This window comes from Peromyscus leucopus, chromosome 5 (assembly GCF_004664715.2).
Source record: "Peromyscus leucopus breed LL Stock chromosome 5, UCI_PerLeu_2.1, whole genome shotgun sequence".
In the NCBI taxonomy this organism is placed as follows: domain Eukaryota; kingdom Metazoa; phylum Chordata; class Mammalia; order Rodentia; family Cricetidae; genus Peromyscus; species Peromyscus leucopus.
In genome coordinates, this window is record NC_051067.1 from 58,896,799 (window position 1) to 58,914,337 (window position 17,539).

A 17,539-nucleotide genomic window follows, 5' to 3' on the forward strand; every position below is an offset into this window, starting at 1 on the left:
ACTCTGACATGACTTAAGGCTGAAGCTGCATGTAGGACTTGAGCAACTTCTCTTATTCCTACCATTTTCTGTGTTGAGATTGGGACTCCTCTACTGATCTGGTGGTCCAGCCTGTAGGTAGAAAGTAACTCCACATACAGAGATCTAGTCTGTCAGGTGAGGAGACCGGACTTGCTGAGTCCATGTAAACAACAGGGATGTTTTATAAGAGCCAGGAGCAGTGTCCTGTGGACACAGGATATAGCCTCTGCTCGGACAGCTCTGCTCTTCCTCATGGTCTGAGATTGTTGCAGTCACTCAGTGCTCAGGACCATCTGTAGAGCTTCAGAGACTCCTACCTACACATGATCTTGTCTATTTGCACTTGACCACAAATAATGCCCAGTCACTTCTTTCCATATAATAAATACTATTCTACCTCCAACCAATGATGTTACAATGTCCTTGGCTTCAAACTTACCTCAAAGGCTAACTTGGCTAACAACAGCTACATTCCTGCTTAATTCTATTGATTTGTTAGACCCCCTTGGCTTTTCTATGAAAAAAAAAAATGGAATGAAAATAATGTCAGTAACTGGACACCAGCAAGTTAATGAGACACAGGACACCAACTCCTCTCTTTTTACAATATTCATTTTATTTTTATTAATATGTGTCTGTCTGTCTGTCTGTGTGTTTGTGCACATGCATGCAGGTGTCCCTGGAGACCAGAAGAGGGTATTAGATTCCCTGGAGCTAGAGTTACAGATGGTTGTAAGCCAACATGGGTGTTGGTAACTTAATGTGGTGATTTATCGAGACAACTCCACGTAGTTAAAAAGGAGGTTTATTTTCAGGTCACTTACAGCCAGTAAAGGGGTTGGTTATAGGATCCAGGAGAGGTGAGGTGCAGTCCAGCAGGGTTCTCTGGAGAACTCTGACTTGGTCTGCCATCCATCATCCAGGATCACCAGGAACCAAGAGTCCTAGCACATCTGGATCTCAGGTCTTAAGGGCTCCTGTCCCGGCCCCACCACAGGGGAAGGTCAGAGGTAGGCGTGGCAGTAACCAGAAGCCTCACTAGGGGTAGTACTTCCAGGTCAAAGCTGGAGCAGCTACCCACTACAGGAAGTGAACTTGGGTCCTCTGAAAGAGCAGTATGAGTGTTCTTGTCTCTCCAGCATGTCTTATTTTCTGTCTTTACAGTCATGTTATCCTTTTATTATATTATCTTAATATGGTACTTGTCAGGTCTTAAAATACTTCCACACATTTCCCTCCTCCTGGCACACCTATGACACTGATCCAGTAGGTATTATCAACATTTGTGAACAAGAGGCAGCCTAGGAGAGGGGCCCACCCCAGGTGAGGATCACATAGCCACAAGAGCCAAGTCCCTTTTTGCACAGATAGTCGTCACATTTTGAAGTGTTTTATTAGAGATAGTTGTCCGACAGTAATTAGTTATTATTCTATCATGCACCTAGAGTAACAGCAGCTGAACTCCCAGCCAGTCCCATGTGGTGCCATTGTATTTAGTACCACTTTGACTTTGGAGGTCAGTGGCATTGTTTGAGCAGCCATTATGAATCTGAATGAAGCTCCCATCAGATGAAGCTGATAACAGCAGACAGGCCATGGATCTACCTAACAACTGGGGGAAAACAAACAAAACCCTTGGGCAGAGACCCAGTCACCAGTAGCTAGCCAGACTGTCACCTAATAGAAGAGTTCAAGCCTTGTTTTTTTTTTTAAGATTTATGTATTTATTTGTTTGTTTATTATACAGTGTTCTGCCTGCATGTATGCCTACACACCAGAAGAAGGCACCAGATCTCATTATAGATGGTTGTGAGCCACCATGTGGTTGCTGGGAACTGAACTCAGGACCTGTGGAAGAGCAGCCAGTGCTCCTAACCTCTGAGCCCATCTCTCCAGCCCGCCTTGTATTTTTTTTTTTTTTGATAGGTTGTAAATCAGAGAAATGACAAAATATAAAAATATATCAAAGTCAGTTATCTTACAGGAATTTTACAAATAAAAGATAGAATTTAGAATTAGACCTAAGTTAAAATCCTGGCTTTTGTGAAACTGGGCATATTACTTATATGAAAATTAAATAAGAATGATATATAAGGTGAGTATAGGGCTGGACAGTAGGGGCGTATGCCTTTAATCCCAGCACTTGGGAGGCAGAGCTAGGTGGATCTCTGTATGTTCGAGGCCAGCCTGGTCTACAGAGCAAAATCCAGGACAGGCACCAAAACTACACTGAAAAACCATCTTAAACAAACAAAGATGAGCCAGGCGGTGGTGGCGCACACCTTTAATCCCAGCACTCGGGAGGCAGAGGCAGGCGGATCTATGTGAGTTTGAGGCCAGCCTGGGCTACCAAGTGAGTTCCAGGAAAGGCGCAAAGCTACACAGAGAAACCCTGTCTCTGAAAACAAACAAACAAAAAATAAAAAAATTAAAAAAAAAACAAACAAAGATGAGTATAGGAACATATCTGGCATATGAGTAATAAATGTTATCTACATAAATGAAGATGGTTGCAGGCATAGTAATAGTATTCATTTTGAACTACCATAGAAAAGTGTAGACACCCAGAGTTGGCTACTTCATTGGGCCATTGTTAATACAATAGAGTCAGCGATTTTATACTTTAAAAATATCCTTTCTTCTCCCTTGTATTCCTTTATCTCTTAGCTTTTTTGCTGTAGGAAGGGAAGGGTAGTGTCACTTGTGGAAAGCATTGATAAGGAGCAGAGATTGAAGGCTGCTGTAAACTCTAAAGTCTCTTTATTCTACCCAAGTTCCATGCAAAACAAGTCATCAGAAATGCAGCTACATATGCCTGCAGATTTTCTTAAATATCATCGGGGGGGGGGGGTGGCGGGGAGGTACTGAAAGCAGACTAGATGGTTCAGTAGATAAAGGCACTTGCTGCCAAACCTAGCCTCCTGAATTCGATCCTTAGAGTCCACATGATAAAACGAGAGACCCCACTTCCCACAAGCTGGCCTCTGACCTCCACATGTATACTGTGGCACCTGTGGACCCACACATATATGTAAAATAAATAAATAAAGGTCAACGTTTTTCTTTAAACATAACTGAACTGACAAGATCACTCAGTAGGTAAATGCAATTGTCACCAAGCTTGGCAGCCTTGGTTTAATTCCCAGGATTCACGTTGTTGAAAGAAAGAACCAACTCCTACAAACTAAGAATTTGCCTGGAGTCCAGCAGACCTAGGATAAGGTGCAGCCTTTTGTTCCCCTCGTGAGCAGTCATACACATTAGTCAGGGCTGAGAATCTGCCCTGTCACTTAGTAAAAATAGATCCAAACTAACTTTTTCTGAGTGTCACCTAGTAAAAATAGACCCAAACTAACTTTTGCAGAAGAACCTATTATAAACAACTATGTTACCTAGTCATAAACAGTGTAATAGCTTTATCAATGGCCAACAAAGCAGTTTAAATCTTTTACTAGAATTTGTGTGTGTGTGTGTGTGTGTGTGTGTGTGTGTGTGTGTTGCATGGCTTGATTATTTTAAACCATGAATCATTGGGGTATGGATGAATGTGCAAAATTACCTTAATTTATTCTTAGTATTTTAAGTGTGTTTCATAGAAAAATGATCACAAAAATGAAAATACCTTATTATTTATGATGATGGAACTAGACAACTGTGTTCATCTGTGCATATGCATGTGCATGATGCTGGGGTTTGGATTCAGGCCCCTCACATGCTGGGTGAGCTCTTTACTATGAACTATATGCCTGCAACTCTACCTAGAATCTTGAATAGAAGATAAGCCAGAATCCATCAGCATTAGACTGAGGGGTACATATTCTTGTATTCCAATGCCTTTTTACTTGAATATGGTCTTAATGATGTAGAGTATCACCCCAAAAGGACTGCATTACCATATGGAGATAAATAGACCCAACATAGGCCTGCAGGGGCTTTGGCAGTTATCTGGTAGATATCCCAACCCTACCACTGCCTAGCTGTTGTAATCCTCTCCTACCTTTTGTGACTTTTGCTTCTTTTCCTCTGTCCCTGCCTCACATTCATTTTAGGAAAAGACAGCATCACCCCACCCATTTACTTCTGTTTAAAAACAGTTAGCTGAGGGAGTAGCCCAGTTGTTAGGATGTTTGCTTAGTATTAGGAGCTCTGGATTTAGTCTCCAACACTGTAAAAATCAGGCATCATAGCCCATGTCTTTCATCTTAGCAATTGGTAAGTAGAGGCAGGAGGATTAGAGGCTCAAGGTCATCCTTGTTTCCATAATCTATTTGAAGCCAAACTGGGATCAAATACAAACAGAGAAAACAATGTTTGTTTCCTATCTTCTGTAAGAATACTCACCTTGAGAGCTAACCCCCATAAAAAACCCTGAGCAAACACTAGTTTTTCTTATTTAAAATATACAGATAACTGACAGTTTAGAATTATCTTACAGATAACTAATAATGATCATACACAAATATTTAAAATTTTGTCTATGCTGGAAAACTTACAGACTTTGTAAAGAACACCTCAAACTTTGACCTTTCCAACTGATCAATTATCTATTTGAGCTCACACTGTCTATTTGTGAATGAACTAACCTAGAAAAGGAGCAATACTGGCACTATCACTTGAGAGTATATCTGTGTGTCAGACTATTCCATGATTTAATCCTCCAAACTGCTCTGTGGGTTTGATATTGCCATGCTGATTTTGCAGTTGAGAAAACTGTGCTCTGAAAGATTTGAGTGACATGCAGCAACAGTGAGAGGAGACTGATGTACCTAGGCCTATTTAACCAAATCCTGGGTCCTTGCCACTCATGGCAACCTGCTCTGCTTAGTCACTCTCCATTCTGGCATGTCTAGGACACAGGATGTGACTGGCAGAGGACAGATAAGAAGGGCTGAGGATGTGGGGGAGGGTAAGGTGGCCAGAAGGACTGAGGATCAGGAGTAAGGGATCCAGAAGGACTGAGGATCAGGAGTAAGGTGACCAGAAGGACTGAGGATCAGGAGTAAGGTGACCAGAAGGGCTGAGGATCAGGAGTAAGGTGACCAGAAGGGCTGAGGATCAGGAGTAAGGTGACCAGAAGGGCTGAGGATTGGGGGTAAGGTGACCAGAAGGGCTGAGGATCAGGAGTAAGGTGACCAGAAGGGCTGAGGATCAGGAGTAAGGTGACCAGAAGGGCTGAGGATTGGGAGTAAGGTGACCAGAAGGGCTGAGGATTGGGAGTAAGGTGACTAGAAGGGCTGAGGATTGGGAGTAAGGTGACCAGAAGGGCTGAGGATTGGGAGTAAGGTGACTAGAAGGGCTGAGGATCAGGAGTAAGGTGACCAGAAGGGCTGAGGATCAGGAGTAAGGTGACTAGAAGGGCTGAGGATCAGGAGTAAGGTGACCAGAAGGGCTGAGGATTGGGAGTAAGGTGACCAGAAGAGCTGAGGATTGGGGCTAAGGTGGACCTAAAGGACTGAGGATCAGGGGGTAAGGTTACCAGAAGAGCTGAGGATCAGGGGGTAAGGTGACCAGAAGGTAAGGTAGCCTCTGGGCTGATAAAGTAGCAGTCCTTGAAGAAACCTTATGAGCTCATGTTTAACTCCATGTTTTTTAAAAGCAGACAAGTGATGACCTCGGAGCCTGGTGACTTTAGTAATCAGAAATATTAAACACTTTAATGATTCAATGATTCCTTAATCTGTCCTCAAGTCCTTTAGTATCTGCCCCCAAATCGCCATTGGTTGAATAAACAGTTTAATACTGTAGAGAATCATACATAGTCTTACTTTTTGTTCCTTCAACGAAAGAGTTTCTTCTTTCTTCCTTTCTATTTAAAGCAGTGTAATCATCGCTGTTTGTCATAACTCGTGAAATGAAGGGTTTGCTGTAAATAAGTAACAGTAAAATGGGAGAAATGTTCCCTTGCTGATTCTCTTTGCTGCCTCTTCCATGAGGCCAGGAACATAAACATTCAGATGACTGCTTAAGTAGACCGCTACTTAAGGCTGCACCCCAGCCTTCTATGAATGCACTCCAAGGGCTCAGATGGGAGCCAGGCTTGCTGTGCACACTGGACACCCTCTACTAAACTGTAGCCAGGCCTCTTGGAACTGTCTTCTGAATGTTTCAAATAACTGATGGGCATTTTGTAAGCCTGTTTCAAAAAGGAAGTCATGTAAAGAACTTAATTGCTAAAAGGACAACAAAGGGGTAACCCCCATCCTTGAGCATCCAGAATGCTAACTGGTTCCATGTAGCTTTTCATCAAGAGTATTGCTGGGGTTTTCTAATATCCCTGCACAGGTAGGCATCGGGGCTAGTACCTGCTAGCCTCGATCACTCAAGCTAGTGCACATAGATGGTAGAGGTATTTTGCTTTTTTTTTTAAATGAAAGGAATTTAACATTAAAAAATAAATAAATAAACTTGGACAGATTAAATTGACAAAGCTGCCCATTACCTTTGTAGAAAGTCCCTGTCAAAAGATAAACTTTAAAGCTAGAATGCATGAAAGGGTTCCAAGATAGAATTTAAATTTAAACTGATTCTTTAGAGATAAGCTTTTTAAAAATCCACCTCTTTGCTTCAAGTCAGGATTTTAAAAATAAATTTCCCCTTTAAATCTCTTGAGCGATTTTCATTTTTTGCAAGGCCGCACTGCTGGTGTCCTGGAAAAATGGAGAGTTAGGGCTTTATCAGTTGGTGCCCTGAGGTATGTGGCAAAGAAGCTAAATCCTTGAAGATTAGCAAAAAAAAAAAAAAAAAATTTCAGCACATGGCAATAAGGGGCTTATATGACTACTAGTGTTAGCTCAGGTGAAAGAAGTATTGCTTATACATAAAACTGGACAAATCCACTGACAATGTATTTTTAGTTAGCTACAAAAGAGTCTTATATTGCTGGACTTTACCTCTTTGGTGAATTGGGAAGCCTAGTAATCCACTATAAATGCTCTTCTGCTCACCCCAATTCAAAGCATTACTCCAAAGTGGTGTTCTTTTATTTTAACCCTTAAAAGTTCCTCTTGGCCCCAGGATGTGGCTTTGTGCCACTAAAAGATGACATTTGTCATATTTTTCAAGTGATTCATTAATCATTGTTATCATTGGGTTTGTTGTTTCCAGGAAATTCAGGAGAGAATTGTTTTTAATTGATAGTTAGTGTCTCCGCTTTTATTTTGATAAGCATTCAGATAGAATTAACATAAAAATTCAGGGAGAAGTTCTTATTTAGAAATTACACTTTCTTTATAGTATTAGCATCCTCGTTAACCTCTTTCCTTTAAACAAAATGGTCTTATTCCTTTCTCTGTACTTCCTTCCAGTTTTTCAAGATAAACATGACTAACTTTTTGACTAAAATTAAAATGTATGAGTAGCTTATAGGTAGAGTTTCCATTTGTCCTAGCTGCCTGCGATAGTCCTGGTTCGTCTGCTTCGTAGTGTGCGTAATACTTCCCTCTTGCTTCCAGAGCCAATGTTGAGTATTGTGATTACAGATGAACTTTGAGCTGAGATGACAAAATCAGTCATTAGTTCATTCAACTGATAGAATACCTGTTGATTTCAAGATACATTCATACTATTTTGAATCTGACTTGTACCCTTATTTTTCTTTGCTTATTTTTTATACACCATTTAACTGTGTTTGTTTGTTTGTTTGTTTGTTTGTTTGTTTGTGGGACAGGGTTTCTTTCTGTATCCCTGACTGTCTGTGTAGAAACTTTCTGTGTAGACTAGGCTGGCCTTGAACTTACAGAAATCCACCTACCTCTGTCTCCCAAGTTCTGGGGTTAAAGGCATGTGCCACTATGCCTGCTTCATTTAACTTTTTTAGAGTAAGTCATAAACAGCCCATCGTTTGGTTCATAGTACCTGTCAGGTCATTCAAGATAGCAACACAAATCTAACTATTTAGTTGAATGAATGAAGGTAAAGCCAAAGTTAATCTCAAATTCATATAAATTCACTAGTCTCCCATAAAGAAAAAAAAATACCATACAACTAACCCTAGCAATGACACAAGTATTTATCAGTTATCATAAGATACCTTGGTAAAGAAAGTAAACAGCTCCATTCAGGACATGCATAATACCAGGACCCAAAGAGTGTCCAAGAGCCAAGGAACTGTATATAGAATCGGAGGTGACTTTGTGTCAGGAAGCTTGGGTTTACATGATTTATTTACTAGTATTGCAACCCTGAGCAAACCTTGCATTGTTTCTGAGTGGGCGTTATTTGGGGAAGAATCTGCCCTCTATGTCTACCATGTGGAGTTTTGGAGATCCATTGGATGGGGGGCGGGGGCAGGGGTGTGATTCCTTAAAATGCTAGATAAGTCTGTTACAGTTCTCACATAGAAAAGAAACAAGCCAAACACAGTACAGCATATAACAATTAGTAAGACAGATTTTTTTTTAAGTGCAGGGCACGGGGGAGGGGGGGAGCTTTGTTTTTTAAAATAATAGCTTTGCCAAGTGAGGTAGTCTATGTCTTTTATTCCAGCACTTGGGAAGCAGAGGTGAGCAGATCTCTGTGAATTCAAGGTCAACTTGGTGTCCATAGCAAGTTCTGAGCCAGCCAGGGCTACATAGTGAAACCCTGTCTCTAAAATAATGAATAAAAAAATGAAGAGACAGAGGCAATAAAGAGAATAACAAGAGACAAGGTAAACGCTGAAAAACACATGAGATTGTTAGCCAGAGGATAAAGGGAAGATAATTTTTTTTTCAAGATAAGAATTTAGCACATTTAAAAGTTTAATGAGAATAATTAATAGAGTCAAGAGGCGCCAGGCGGTGGTGTCGCACGCCTTTAATCCCAGCACTCGGGAGGTAGAGGCAGGCGGATCTCTGTGAGTTCAAGGCCAGCCTGGGCTACCAGTGAGTCCCAGGAAAGGCGCAAAGCTACACAGAGAAACCCTGTCTCAAAAAACCAATAAATAAATAAAAATAGAGTCAAGAGGCTTGATGTTCTGTAAGTTACGCTAAGGAGAAAGAAAGTTCTTAAAGAGTCTAGAAGAGATGGGCTTCACACTTGGGGCACAGAAAAGTTAGTACATTTACAGGTAATTTAGAAATTCACCTGCCTCAGGCCTCAGTATGTTTACCTTTTCGTTGAGCAAAAGCAAGAAAGAAATTATGGCAGGGTTTTGAAAGAAATGAGGCTTTGGAATCACTGCTTCATGTTCAGGCCTTAAGTGTCTCTTAAGCGCTTGGAAGTCACTGTGATAGACATCGGGAGACAGTAAGCAAAGCAGACATGGCTTCAGTGGTGCTTGAGTGCACTGGAAACCCAAATAAACTGATAGTATTAACGGCATCCATGAAGGCAGAAGTTTTCTAGATGTCCCTTTCTGTCATTCAGTACTCCAGAGGCTGGATTCGGGCTGATCCTGGAAGAGTAATGTAATAACTGAAAGATAGGAATTGAAGCTGTGTTCAGATAAGCATTAATTCAACAGATGTTTATTGAGCATGCCCTACATGCCAGGCAGTAGTTATGTGATGATAGGTTTGTAAATGAACTGTAGGTAGAGAGGGGTGTGTGTGTATATATATATTCTCATCTATATGAGGAAGTAGTATTCATATGCAAATAACTGCATGATATAGTGCATTGAACAGTACTTTATATATCCATTTCCCCTACAGCCACCACATGTTTTCATTATTGTTTTATTCTCAGGCTTCAGATATGTAAATCAGTATTTATAGATAGTTGTCAGGTTTAGCAATGACATACAGCAGTATTCTAAGACAAGCTAAACATCTGTCAGTGCTTGGGCCATTCCCAAATGACAAGGAATTATCCCACCAGAATGTCTGTCCCGTCACCATTGAAAAACTCTGATGTAGATAAGAATTTGAGACTACAGAAATTTTGTTTGGTTATTTATTCAAAATATTTATTATACCATAAGGTCTTAACTAATTGTCAAGAGAACATGTAATGTCATACTTAATTTGTGTATTTTCTTTCTGACTAATAGCTCAAATATTTGTGAAATCCTAAACTTTTTCAAATCATTACCTTCACCATAAATCCTTTCTAAATTGAGAAAGTGTACCGTGTATACACACATACACATAGCAATTTCAGGTCTTTTTTTAGTGAGCCTAAAATGGAATTATGTAATGCTAGAATTATGGTACTTAGACTTCAGATATAATAAAACAAACTTACAGTGAGTTTTGAATTCATCAAGGCCCATAAGTGTATATTGTATAGGGAAGATCTCCTGGCAAGCCTTTTTGGTTATGTTCTGTCTGTCAGTCATGGGGGCTCAAGAGCCTGCTCAGTGGTTAAGAATACTAGCTGCTCTTCCAGAGGACCCAGGTTTGGTTTTCAGCACCCTCATGGCAGTTCACAACTATCTGTAACTACAGTTCCAGGAGATCTGATGCCCCCTTCTGATCTCCACAGACACCAGGCACACATGTGGCACATAAACACACATGCAGGCAAAATACTCATGCACATAAAATAAAAATAAATAAACCTTTAAAAATAAGTAAAAATATGGTGGTTACGTAAATATTCCACCAGATGCTGTGATATCCCTGTGTTAAACAGTACAGTAAAACTAAAGAAATGAACACAAACCAATTAGCCAGAAACATCACATATTAATGTGATGTAGATAAAGCTCGTAGGCTATGTTATGTGTCAAAGAGCCTTCAATTATTAAGAAACATGAACTTGGGCTGGAGAGAATGCTCAGTTGATATAGGATATCATAACAACATGCGGATCTGAGTTTGATGCCCAGAACCCAGGTAAAAAGCAGAGAACCAGTAGTGTGCACCTGTACTCCCAGTGCTGGTGGAAAGCAAGAGAGAAGCACTTTGAACCCTGAACCTCATTGGATACCCCTCCCCCATCCAAGTGGATGAGTTTCCACTTCATTGAAAGGACTGTCTTCAAAAAGCTTAGAGAATGGTTGAGGAAGACACCCATTTCTTTTTTTTTTTTTTTTTTTTTTTAAAGATTTATTTATTTATTACGTATACAGCATATATGACTGCACACCAGAAGAGGGCACCAGATCTCATTACAGATGGTTGTAAGCCACCATGTGGTTGCTGGGAATTGAACTCAGGACCTCTGGAAGAGCAGCCAGTGCTCTTAGCCACTGAGCCATCTCTCCAGCCCCCGAAGACACCCATTTCTACCTCTGGCTTCCCACACTCATTCTACACACAACACATATACACTAGCTGTGTCTTTTTATCTAGCATTGCAAATGTGTTTACTAGGTTTGTGGGGTGGGGAAGTAGAAGAGATAGGAAATACTTTAGGAAGAATTTTTTTTTCTAATTAATGTACTAACTTTCACAGATAAAAGTGGAGCCTGTCATTCCAGCCCCAAGTCCAGTTATCCCCAGATTGACTCTGCGGGTTGGCGCTGGCCAAGACAAGATGTAAGTATAAGCATTGGGAATTGGTGAGAACTACCTTCTCTATGCTGTCCTAATAGATTAGAACTCTGCCAGACTTCCAGGTATGAACAGAGTCTGTACCAGGAATAGCTTGCTATCAAGTTTTTATTGGCTTCTTCTTCCAGGTAAAAGCTTTTTTCTTTGCTTAATATATAGGATCGTATGCTCTCCCCCCACCCTTTTCTCTTTTTTAAAGGTTAATATATGGCAGTATTACTGCATAGAATCTGAGGTCCTGGCTACTTGAAAAATAAGAGCTTGTGTAGTGAGTGGATTAACTGCCACATTTCACCCACATGGATGCAGTGTTAGACCTTCTCAGGGACACATGACCTGCCAATGGCAAAGACTAAAGATTCAGATGGTGTAAGAGAAAATGAGGAATGTCAATCATTGTTTACCATTTGTCTGAATTTTAACAAATCAATTTATCAGGCCATCTTTATTTTTTTAATATAGTTTTCACATATAGTTTTAGATGTATGAGTGTTTTGCCTATATGTATACTACGTTATGTACGGGTACCTGAAGAGGCCCATTTTCTTTAAAGGATATTGTTTTCTTTCATCCATCCTTTGAGGAAGTGTTTAGACCTACACAGTATCCTCACAGGCTCCTGATGCAGTATGAAATATAAGTTTCTTTTGTAAATCATGTTGAAATTTTTGCTCTGAAGAGCACACTGTGTATGGCATTTCAATGAAATTCATGAGTATAACTTAATATTTTTTCCCAGTAAATGTGAAAGTGGAGCAGTTTGCTTTGCAAACAGTCAGATATCAGAGAGAAAGCAGAAGACTTTCGGTTCCACTCAAATTTAGCATAAAAGTGAGAGGAAGACTTCAGAATTCATTAAGTAAAGAATAGAATATATACTGGGCATGGTGGTACATATCTGTAATCCAAGCACTTGGAAGAATGAAACAGGATAGTCAAGAATTCAAAGCCAGCCTGGGCTAAATATTAGCAAGACCTATCTCAAGAAACAACTAGAAATTTTGCTTTTTTTATTGAAATTTTTATTTAATATTTTTATTTATTCTTTGACAATTTAATACATATATGCAATACAATTTGATCATATACAACCCAATTCCCCATCACACTTCCTCAGAACCCACCCCCCAAGCCTCCCACCTTCATGTCCTCGTCTTTTTGTTTTGTTTAAGTACCCTACAATCCAGTTACTGTTGCTTGCACATGCATGGGTTGCAGGGCCATCCACAGGAGCTGGACCAACCTACTGGCTGCTATAGCTACAAAGAAAGCCGACTCCTCCTACCACAGCAACCACAACTCCTCAGCTCAGGGTGGGCCTAGTGAGCCCCTCATCTGTGCTGGAGTGTTCACTGGAATGCTCTATGCTGGTGAGCACACCTACTGTGAGCTCTTGAGTGTGACAGCCGTGTCATATCCAGAGGAGAGCCTTTCACAGCACTGCCCACATTGAACAGCTCTTAAACTCTGTCCCCTGCTTCTTCCACAGTGCTCCATAAGCCTTGGCGGGGAGGGATGTGTCTGATGTCTCACCTAGGGCTCAGTCACTTATTCTCAGCACTTTGACCAGTTAAAGTCTCTGCACTAAGTGCTGCCCACCAGAGAAGCTTCTCTGACCAAGGTTGAGAATGAATGAAAAATGAAATCAAAGGAGGAGGCCATGCCTACTCCTAAAGGATGGAGAAGATTTGTATTGTAGACATAAGGGAGAACGCAGGCAGAGGGCAGAGTCCAGGCTGAACATGCCCTGCAGACTAAACTGAGAGGAGAGAGGGAGAAGAAGAGCAAGAGAGGCCACCAGGCCCAAGAGACCTAGAGCAGCATAGCCAAAGTGATGAGTTCTATGGGGATGAGGCTGGGGGAAGGGAAGCGGAAGTCCTGCGCCTGAGAGGGAGGGGCTTAGGGGAGGGGACAGAGTGAAGTGCTGGGAGAGCCACAGGTGGGTGCTGAGAGATGCTGTGAGAGCTGGCTGGCGCCTACCTTGATAGTTAATAAGCACTCATCCATTTGTTGGGGCTTCTGAGACCTAACAGAGAGCGACACTGATCTGTAGGTATAAACCTACATATTTAGAAGGCCATTTGACACAATGTACATCTAGTAAAACAGCAGTAGAAGATCCCCCAATCTTCATCCAGGCCCTGGGACTTCCCCAGCTCTGGGCTTTTGACAGGGTTTCCAGTGCACAAGGCCATGTCCTCAGTTCATTCCTTCTTAAGATGTGTGTATTTTACGTACTGCCGCTGTCAACTCTAAACGTCCTGCAGTTAGAAGCCCCTTGGGATTATGATGAGGGGTAAGACAGAGAACAACATGGTCCTTTAAGAAAGTATATGCTCCTGTGAAGTGCTGGAAGACAGAGTCCAGATGGTTCTTATTTTTGCTACCTCCATTCTGTGAATGATTTTCACAGCATTCTTCTTTGTTGTGCCTGTAGAGACCTAGATAGCAGGTGGTCCTACTGCTGACAGACAGAAAGCCTTCAAAAACGATTGAACTCCGCTCTCTTTCATCCTGGTATCTGAAGTACACACACCCTTGAACTTGTTGAGGAAGATCAGACTGGGCTAAGGTTCTAGTTCAGCAGTAGCACTTACCTGGCATACACAGGCTCTAGCAGTCTACACTCTTGAAAATCTCCTTGGAAATTCTGTAAACTGTCTCATTTCTCTAAGGGAAAGTGTTCTTGCTCATCATTCAAAAGATACTTTTACCAATTGATATTTAATTTCTATTTTCTCCGTAGTTCATCAGTACCCGGTCTTAACTCCCGCACAGAAGCTTGGCTTCCTCCCTTTAGAAAATTAAGATTTAAAATCACATTTCTAAATATATTCCTCTATCTGCCCTGGAGTGTCTGTTGGTGATTCTGTTGGCTGTCTATTCTGTTTTTACCTTTCAATAAATCATTTATATTCCTAAGAGACTGGAAGATGTGAGAACTGGATCCTATTACTCTGGATCAAAATGTCCAGCTTGGGGGAAATTAGAATAACCTGGATTCTTGACAAATTTTACCCTCAAAAGTACAGTGTTACTTGTAACATGTAACTTGTAGATGCTTAGATAATAACTGCCCTTTTCTATGAATGATGAATTATTTGACCAAGGCTGGTATAGAAGTGTACTGGACAAAGAAATTAAGTGTAACACATTGCATGTTAAATGAAAGTCAGAGGGAGACAGGGGCTCAAGTCCAGTAGAATTTCCCATAAACATAAATTCAGTAAGTATTTTTGATGATGTGTCTAAATTGGAGGTTAGTAAACTCTAGCCTGGGAGCCATATTCAGCCTATTGCTTTTGTATGACCTGCAAACTAAGAATGTTCCCTGTGTTTTTAAATGACTGAAAAACTTAAAAGAATATTCTTTGGGGCTATAGAGTTGGCTCAGCAATTAAGAGCACTTACTGCTCTTCCAGAGGCCCAGAGTTCAGTTCCAGCACCCACATCAGGTCCTGTAGCTCCAGATCCATGGGACCTGCATCCATGTGCACATAGTCATAAAAAATTTTAATTAGAAATTAAAAATATTTTGGTGACACATGGAAAAATTCTAGCCATCTTTTATAGTTGCAGGGTAAGAAACTACCTTGTAGTATAACCTCTTCCATGGCTGTAGTGACAGGAAAGTAGGCAGTCATATAACTGTGTGTCTAGCTGTTGTCTGTATACACCTGGGGGTGAGCTAATACCCTTTTAAAGAGAAATTAATAAGCAGACTGGGATTCAAAAACAAGAGAGTCTGTGTATTCCTTGCGGGGATGGGGGGGGTTGTTTATTGCTGAAGGACCAAGTCTTTTGAAATTATGAGAGAAAGAAAAAGCTTTACAAGGTTCAAATTATACCCTCCTGTCGGAAGATCTTTAAGACAGTATTTAGTTTCTAAGTCTTGAAGAAGTTAGGTCTTCTGCCCTTGATCCCCAAAAGTGCTTTGTGGTTAGAGAGGGTCCTCTGTTCTCTGTTAGTGTTCCTCGAAGCAAGACAGCAGTAATTTGTTTTTCCCTTGTTTTCACATCCCTCAAAACTGTCTTCTGGAGGGGTCCACGACCAGCCAGTTCTTCTTCCTGACGGTGTTAAAATTCAGGACAACTTTGCGAAGACCCCAGATTCCTTGAGCATCCTTGAACATGTCTACTAGTAATGGATATCTAGAGTTCCCTCCAGTCTCCAGTGAAGCGCTTACCCCAGAGCTACAGTTTCAACTGTGAATGAGGAAGCTACACTGTGAATGAGGAAGCTTCAACTGTGAATGAGGAAGTGTCCAAGTGTAGGCTCCCTGTCAAGTCAGGCTTTCAGTTTGCCCAGGAGCTTAGAGCTGTGCTGGTCAGGATCCTGGGGTTTCCCTAGTAGATGTGGTAACAAGGAATGTGTGGGGCTCATTACCAGCACAGCTGACCTTACTGTTTGCTGGCCTACTTCATTTTGAATAATGGAGAAAGGATGGCTAACTGATGACGTTATCCCAGTTCTTTTCATGAAGAATGCAGAACAAAGTAACGTGGCAGTTTGTTAGGGACAGAGTCCCTGCTTAGAGAGGGAATCGTCAGCAGCTGTGTGTGTTGGTGCACACTTCAATCCCAGCTCTCTGGGAGGCAGAGGCAGACGGATTTCTATAAATTTGATGCTCACCTAGTGTTCATAGCAAATTCAGGCCAGTCAGAGCTCCAGAGTGAGACCTGCCTTCCCCCCCACCCCACCCCCGACAGAAAAGCAGTTGTCAGGAACGAGACATGACAGAATAGGGCCTGAAGGTTTTCTAAGTTTAAATGTCTGGATATTTATAAAATTCAAAATTCAGTTAAGCCTCATGGGGAAAAGTGATTTTCCATATTGTCAAGTATTAATAAAAATGTAATATAGATTTGTACAATCTTTGAGGGTGAATACTGATTGAGAATAACCATTCTTCCTTCACATTTTACAAATGCCCTCTCTAGTGCTGTCCTAGTGCTGTCCAGTGCTGGAGGGAGCATTTTGCCTTTCCCTCAGCCCCCAGATAAGATCTCTCTCCCTAGCTCAGGTTGGCCTTGAACTGGGACGATGGGTATGTGCCCCAGCTTTGAGCCTCTGCCTTTTCCGTCTGCTAGTCTACACTTCCCCCCTAGACAGAGGCTCATAGTGGGAAAATCACCATCTCCCTCCTCTGCTCTCAAGGTGACCCTGCCTGCCTATAAGGCTACCTGAGCAGTGGTGAGCCTACCAGATGGCAATGTCTGCTCTCCATGAGAACACAGGTTCCCTTCGAGAGTTGGCACTGGGTAGTCTGTCTGACAGGCTGTACATTTTCTGAAGTTAGATGTGGGGTATTTGGGGGACTGCTTTACCACTGGTGATTCCATTCTGCTGGTGTTTTGATTTCCAGTAACAGCTGGGTTGATGTCTCAACTACAGAAAGTTTTCTTTCCCTGCCATCTCATGACAGAGGTGCTGAACATGTGATGTAGTCTTATATATGTCATCCTGGTTTTGCTGCAGCTAACAAGGTTTTGCTTAAGCCTCGTGGGGCTTTTGAATAGTTGTGGTATCTCAATCATTTCCTATATACTGTGAAAAGTAGAGCGAAGCTTATTAACCCAAAAAGCAGGTTTGATATTTTAAAACATAAAATATGTCAAGATACTTGTCTCTGCATTGCCAAACTTTTGACAATAAAAATAGACTAACCATTTAAGGATACTTTCAAGAAAAATAAGCATCTTTCTATTTTAAAATGTAGCCAGTGCTAGTGTGCATGGTAGCACATGCCTGTAATTTCTCAGTCTAGAGGCTGAGGCAGGAGGATTACTGCAAGTTTGAGCCAACTCTGTCAGAAGGGGAGGTGGTGACTCCGGAAGGAAGGGGGCTCTCACCAGCATATAGGACAAGGGCAGGCAAAAGGAACACATGCCTTTTGTCCTAGCTAGAGAAAGACAAGCAGAGTTCCTGTCCCATCTGAGGAAATCAGGACCAGGGTGGCCAAGCTTTTACACAACATGAGACTCTTTAGAACAAACCTCAGCAGGAACAGAGCATAGCCTTCAGGCTGGGAAGGCCTCTTAATTTTCTCACTTGAATAGTTTCCCCTTTTAAAAAAAAAAAAAAAAAAAAAAAAAAAGCTG

General features: G+C 41.4%; 1 protein-coding gene across 1 annotated transcript in view; it reads left to right on the forward strand.

Annotated features, from left to right (window-relative positions):
• Positions 1-17,539, forward strand: part of Taf3 (TATA-box binding protein associated factor 3) — a 158,157-nt gene that overhangs the window by 117,867 nt on the left and 22,751 nt on the right. Inside the window, exon 4 of the mRNA XM_028891550.2 lies at positions 11,341-11,423. Coding sequence (XP_028747383.1) covers positions 11,341-11,423 — 83 coding nt within the window. The remainder of the gene's footprint in view (positions 1-11,340; positions 11,424-17,539) is intronic.